The following is a 6,856-nucleotide window of genomic DNA, read 5'->3' as shown; positions in this document are numbered from 1 at the left end:
ACAGTTGTCTTGCATAATATTTTTGTGGAAAGCGTTACATTTTTACAGGATTCTATTATGTACAGAAAGTTCAAGAGAAAAGCATTCATTTGAAATAGAAATCTTTTGATCAAACCATTGCTAAATAAAAGTATGAGTTTCTTTAAAAAAAAAAAAAGTTACTGAAAAGCAATTAGTAAACAAAATTTGGGTGAACAAATTTATTTATTTATTTATTCATTCATTCATAAGATATTAAAACTATTAATTAAATCTATTGATTTAACTAAATCTAATTATAAGCTCTAACAATTCTATAAAAAATATGCAATTTAATTATAACATTTAAAAATAATAATTTTAAGTCACCGATTATTTGGGATCCTTCTTTCCGTGTAGTCTTTGGTTGCATGATGGTCATTTTAAAATAGTGGTAATTTCAAGGATTAGTGGTCATTCATTAATCAGTGGTCATTTTAAAGAGCAGTCTTTCTTAAAGGCAAATTCAACTGCTTATAGCACATGTAACCCTTAAGAGACCCATTCAAGCTTACTTTTGAGTACATTTTTAGCATTATAATAGCTATTTGATTATTTTTATTTTTATACAGTGCAGGACCCCAAACATGCAGGAAGTAAAGTCTCAACGGCACATGAGGTTTAAAGGAAGCTCGAATTTCTCATTGCTGTGTCTGGATCAGTGTGTGTGTGTGTGTTGAGGGTGGGGTCAAGACAATGACGTTGTTTCACCAGCCAACAGCTCATTCAGCAGAGGATCTCATGGCTCACACTACATTCTCCCACTGCCTTTTTGCCTTCAAGAGCATGGGGCAGGCTAAGAGGCAAGTCTGTCTGACTCCAGAGGCATTGAAATACTTGTATGGATCTGTATTTTGGAACACACCATGCTTCCACTGATGAACTCCATTCCTTTACCTTGGTGAACCACCTTTAAGTGTTTTAGATTCTACACCCAGAAAGAAGAACAGTCTAATTGAACGCAGTTTTTCTAATATAGAGTTTGCTTTTAAACATGCCAACCTAAGCTAATTCAAGGAAGCTTGGAGAAATTCCAAGAAGATCTACAACAGGAGTTTCGGTATATCTCTGGCAGTAATGGGCACAGAAAACAAAAGTTGCACTGAAAGTCTGAGTGTGGAGCAGAACGGTGGCCCGGCCATCAGCGCGATGATGTTTGCAGCTGGAGTTCTCGGGAATCTGGTTGCATTAGTTCTCCTGGAGTTCCGCAGGAGGAAAGAGAAGAACCGGCAGCGACAGTCTCTGTTCCATTTGCTGCTGACCACGCTGGTTGTTACGGATCTAATGGGAACCTGCTTGATCAGTCCCCTGGTTCAGGCTGCATACTTAACCAACACCACACTAGTTGGGATGAGCGAGACACGTGCGGTGTGTGAATATTTTGGATTTGCCATGACTTTCTTCAGTCTGGCGACGCTCTCCATCCTCCTCGCCATGGCACTGGAGAGGTGCCTCTCCATCGGGTACCCATACCACTATGGGAGGCACGTCACCAAACGCTGTGGATACATCACCGTCCCTTGCATTTATCTAATCTGCTTTTTATTTTGCTTAATGCCATTTGCAGGCTTTGGGAAATATGTTCAATACTGTCCCGGGACATGGTGCTTTATTGCCATGAATCCAGAGGGGATGGAGGACCGGGTTTATGCCAACGTTTATGCCACTGTGATACTGCTTATTGTTATAGTTATAGTGGCATGCAACTGTTTTGTAGTTTACCATCTGGTGTTAATGTACCGGAGGCGCAAAATGAACAGAGGATCAGTGCAGACCCGGAGTAAAAGGGACAGGAGGTACTTCTCATGGGCAGAGGAGGTGGAACACCTCATTCTCCTGGTCTTCATGACGGTCATATTTGTCATTTGTTCCCTGCCATTAATGGTAAGACTTAAAGCATCTTATTAGGATGAATGAAAGTGATCTGCAGTAAATTCAGTAAAAAAATTGACAAGTTCAGGATTATGGAAGTTATGGAACTTTGCTAAATGTAATTTTCATAAGTTGCATTAAGAAAGATAAATGTATATATATACATGATGAAAAGTTGTGTGTGTGTGTGTGTGTGTGTTTATGTATACATCACCGTCCCTTGCATTTATCTAATCTGCTTTTTATTTTGCTTAATGCCATTTGCAGGCTTTGGGAAATATGTTCAATACTGTCCCGGGACATGGTGCTTTATTGCCATGAATCCAGAGGGGATGGAGGACCGGGTTTATGCCAACGTTTATGCCACTGTGATGCTGCTCATTGTTACAGTTACAGTGGCATGCAACTGTTTTGTAGTTTACCATCTGGTGTTAATGTACCGGAGGCGCAAAATGAACAGAGGATCAGTGCAGACCCGGAGTAAAAGGGACAGGAGGTACTTCTCATGGGCAGAGGAGGTGGAACACCTCATTCTCCTGGTCTTCATGACGGTCATATTTGTCATTTGTTCCCTGCCATTAATGGTAAGACTTAAAGCATCTTATTAGGATGAATGAAAGTGATCTGCAGTAAATTCAGTAAAAAAATTGACAAGTTCAGGATTATGGAAGTTATGGAACTTTGCTAAATGTAATTTTCATAAGTTGCATTAAGAAAGATAAATGTATATATATACATGATGAAAAGTTGTGTGTGTGTGTGTGTGTGTATATATATATATATATAATGCATGTATAGTTAAAATATATTACATATAAAAAAGTAAAGGTAAATGTTTTAAACCAGATTTTCACTAAACTACTTAATATTTCACTACTTAACATTAATATCATTAATTACTAAAACCATAAAGAAAATATATTCATATTAATATATATTAATATATTAATATTAAATATTGTTTAAACTGCAAACCTTACTTAGCTAGAGCAATTTCTACTTTGTTTAACCCATAAAATTTGTTTTGTTGGTATAAATTAATGTATTTAGGTTGACTTGACTAAAACCAGTTAATATATAATTTATAATAACTGCAATAAATTGCACAATCATGATATTTATCTATTTATAGATTTGCAGCTGAAGATTTAAAGTCAAGAATTCTTTTTCTTGATTGAATTTAAAATATCACTACTATATATATATAAAATCTCTCTTCTTGCATTGTTTGCTGCTTGAGCCCGTTAAAAGAACAGGATACAACCAGCTGATTAGAATTGGACAAAGTAAATCAAACAACATCATGGATGTCACTGGGCATGTGGATGTTATGGTTTCTAAGTAACCACATATTTATTTCCATGTTCACTGACAGAGTGGAATGGTTATACAAATTAAAAGGATTTGAACCGTCTTGGAGAAGCTGGTATAATATAAATTGCCACAGAAACAACATTATCAGTGCATGAAAGCATTTAGCATTTTGAAAATGACACTACAGCTCACTGAGATCTAGTGTTTCTATGGAACAAACCCAAGATCTTGGTGGCACATGACATGTTTCCATAATCATTTCATCTCCCCGCTTCTGGAACAACAATAAGTTTCAGTGTGAGATTTAGATAGCTGGAGTGTATTTTTCTTCGAGTGTTTTATGAAATTCTTGTGAAAAGCAATTAGGCTGTGGTTGTCTTGTCACACACAAACACTCTTGGTGCTGACAGACTGATATTGTTTTATACAGTCTAGCTGAAACCAGACTCAAACACCCCTCACTCACCCTTCAGTGATCTGGAACAATGCTACCCACATTAATTATGTACAAATGATAATTAACAGTAGGTGAAAAGACATTAAAGTATTACAGTTTATTATTTGTGGCTCCTTATGACTCAGAGCTCATTGCAAACTTATTGCTGATTCACTGGTTTGAATTGAATTTCAGCATAAATTACAAGTAATATAATTTCACATCCCAGCAGCCCACTGACTAAATTTGTGGTACGGGTTAGTAGGTAAATGCAATGATGGACGGCTCCAGTCTGGTGAAAGGTTACGCAAAATCAGAACAATCAGATTTCATAATAACTTCCTTAGGATTTGATGCTATGTGAGAAAAATAGAAATGTATTTATTTATTTTTTATGTATATTTGCACTGATAAACTTGACTAAACTTCTAAAAAAAAAAATACGTTTGTTTGCGTCAATCTTTACGCTTACACAAATCAAACTACAACTGTTTGATTGTAGTCTACAGCTTACAGTGGTCTCTGCATACTAAAATGGGAGAGGAAAAAATATTTGAACATGCAAAGAGATAATCCCACATTAGCTTTCCAGTTTGATGAAATGCAGTGCATGAGAATTTCATAATACATTCATCATACTTGACAGTCTGCAAAAACAATTCTCCTGACCAAACAACTCTATTAATAAAAAAAAAATGGTCAGAATTAGTCAAAATGCATTTTTGTGTGTGGTAGAAGAATAAGACAAAACAAAGGCTTTTGTCATAAAAGACTATGAGCAGAAGTAAACAAACTTTGGAAAATAGGAATAACATGAATAATTTCTGCTCTGTTATGCATCTGTTATTTTTATGAGAATAAACTGAAATGATCCAAAGTTTTTAAAATGACATTATGACTCATTGATGGGAAGTCCAAGATGAAGACATCTAGAGAGTGAGTTATATATATATTACTGCTTGCATGGGTGACAGAAAGCGCAAACCCAGGTTTTGTCAGACTGTGCCGTGGTTACTCTTGTTTATGTTTTTGAGTTGCTCATACACACCCAAAATCTTATGTGCCCACATAATTGTCTCAGTTCAGTTATAGCTGAAATCTGAGTAAAAGCAAAAGCTCCTTAAATTGGAATCAATGTGAGAAATGACTGTTAAGTCTCTTGCACAACCACGTCGCTGTCATTAATATTGATAAATGAGCTCTGAGTCTTATAAGCATGTCAACAATTATAATGGTTTCTCACTTAACCGATTAGATATGATTTGTGGGATGTGGAAAAGGACATTAATTATTAAAATCATAAATGCAAAACTATACTTTGGACCAGAGAGTGTATACAGAGGCTCCACATATCTCACCACAACGCTTTCATTATAGTTAGTGCTAGCAGCTTTACACAACATGTACTGTAAATGATGATTTTACATGCTGCTTATTTGTGATACACAGAAACTATGACTAATTATTAATAAATAATTAAATAATTAGTCGTTTATTTTTTCATATAAGAAGTAGCATTTTAAAGACATTTAAAATTTGCAAACTATCTATCTATCTATCTATGCATCATATTAGAGTGAACTTATTATGTCTACATTGAGCAGAAATCAGATCTGTATTTGTTGATATTTTTGCTGAAAAATAAATATCCATTTTTCCTGCTTGACATTTGATATGATTTATTGAAATATATTGAAATGGTTTCTTTGGCAAATCTCACAGTGCTGTGCTCGGAAAAATCATTGCCTATGACAGCATCATCTGAGAAAGTGCCATGTGTGGTTAAGGATGGATGACACTTCTGAATTACCTTCTTCTTCTCTCTAGATCCGTGTGTACATCAACTCCATGGGAAAGCCTAGAGGCAGCAACAAGACTGATCTCATAGCTCTGCGGTTCCTCTCGGTCAACTCCATTATCGACCCCTGGGTGTTCATCATCCTCAACCCCTCGGTTTTGCGCTTCCTGTGGGGGGCGCTGTGCAAGTCCAGCTTCGTGCCCTCCAGAAACTCCCTGTTCAAAACGTCCATTACCAAAAACCCAGCATGCCAAATCGAGCTGTACCAACCCACTTCCACCTCTGTGGAGACCACACACCTCAACAAGTCAACCGTTCAGAAGATCTGACGTGATGTGGACAGTATTTATGGACTAGACGGATCCATCTAAAAATCAATATGCTTTGGAAGGCAAGGTTTTCTTTCTATTCTATCTATCGTTCTGTCTATCTAAGAACATCTTAAGTGATTTGTCTGCCATAAGTAAGGGCGATCTGGTTTGTTTGTTAATCTAAAAATGGATTTAGAAACCCCCTTAGGTCCTTTAACTGAGTGAGATAAAGCCAACTGTGAGGTCAAAGGGGTAAGTTATGTTCCCTCAACTATGACATTAATTGTTTTGAGACCGAGGGCCCTGTCAACTATGATTGCCAGAAGAACTTGAAAAATGTTCAAGGCATGTTGAGTGGGCGTTCAGTCATGGAGGATAGTCCAGTTTTGAAGATGATATTCTGTGTTTGGAATGACTGAAGACAGAGGAACCATCCTGAAGCTACCGTTCCACAGTCATTGCTCATCCAGGTTTCCTTTTTAGGGGGGGGGGGTTGTGCTTTCAAACAGGTCAAATGGCATGTCCAAGCAGTATTTCACTTTGGACACTTTGTTGTCAAGTGAATCACGTGACGAGGTTTCCTGCATTTCAAGTCAAGGAGTTCTTCAAATGTTACATATGAAAGCTGTCTGCTTGTATTTATATTATCAACATATTTATTGTGCTTTGATTTATGTTGATACAACAGTAAGTCAATGACATATATGTGTCTTCATACGTATGTCGACTGACATGGTTCAGTAGTAATCAGTCATTTCTTTCATGTGAGAGATTCCGATTGTACATAATTGTATATAATTAGTATAAGCATATAAGCATGACGACATGCGTGGCGCCGTTCAGTAGTTACAGACCTATTCTTTGTGTCAAGATACTTGTTTTTCGGTGCCTTTGAGGCTCTTGAATGTACTTGTGAAATAATGTGACTCATTATTACTAGTGTTGTCTATGCTTGTAATTTATGTTTAAGTGTCATGAAATTGTCTGTTAAATGTAACATTCTATTAACATCATATCTGTCCTAACGCACAGCGAGAAGGATCACAATGTGAAGTAGGATTGTGTGTGATTTTAAAGGGGTCATATGATGCTATTTTAAAGATCATT

At 36.6% G+C, this 6,856-nt stretch overlaps 1 protein-coding gene across 1 annotated transcript; it reads left to right on the top strand.

Annotated features, from left to right (window-relative positions):
- Window positions 1-762: 762 nt before the first annotated feature.
- LOC107751768 (prostaglandin E2 receptor EP2 subtype-like) lies at window positions 763-6,845 on the top strand. Its single transcript, XM_016567534.1, has 2 exons — window positions 763-1,902; window positions 5,468-6,845. The coding sequence occupies exons 1-2, from the start codon at window positions 1,096-1,098 to the stop codon at window positions 5,765-5,767; spliced, it is 1,107 nt and encodes a 368-aa protein (XP_016423020.1). The 5' UTR covers window positions 763-1,095; the 3' UTR covers window positions 5,768-6,845.
- The last annotated feature ends 11 nt before the right edge of the window (window positions 6,846-6,856 follow it).

The sequence above is a fragment of the Sinocyclocheilus rhinocerous genome, unplaced genomic scaffold (genome assembly GCF_001515625.1).
Source record: "Sinocyclocheilus rhinocerous isolate Xijiao unplaced genomic scaffold, SAMN03320098_v1.1 scaffold993, whole genome shotgun sequence".
In the NCBI taxonomy this organism is placed as follows: Eukaryota; Metazoa; Chordata; class Actinopteri; order Cypriniformes; family Cyprinidae; genus Sinocyclocheilus; species Sinocyclocheilus rhinocerous.
Note: the sequence above shows the minus strand (reverse complement) of the source record. Positions and strands in the feature narration are given on the sequence as shown.

Excerpts from the sequence above, each read along its gene's own strand:
- LOC107751768 (XM_016567534.1), top strand. The coding sequence starts at position 1,096 with ATGGGCACAGAAAACAAAAGTTGCACTGAAAGTCTGAGTGTGGAGCAG. Across the intron at positions 1,903-5,467 it reads TTTGTTCCCTGCCATTAATG|ATCCGTGTGTACATCAACTC; the intron begins GTAAGACTTAAA and ends TCTTCTCTCTAG.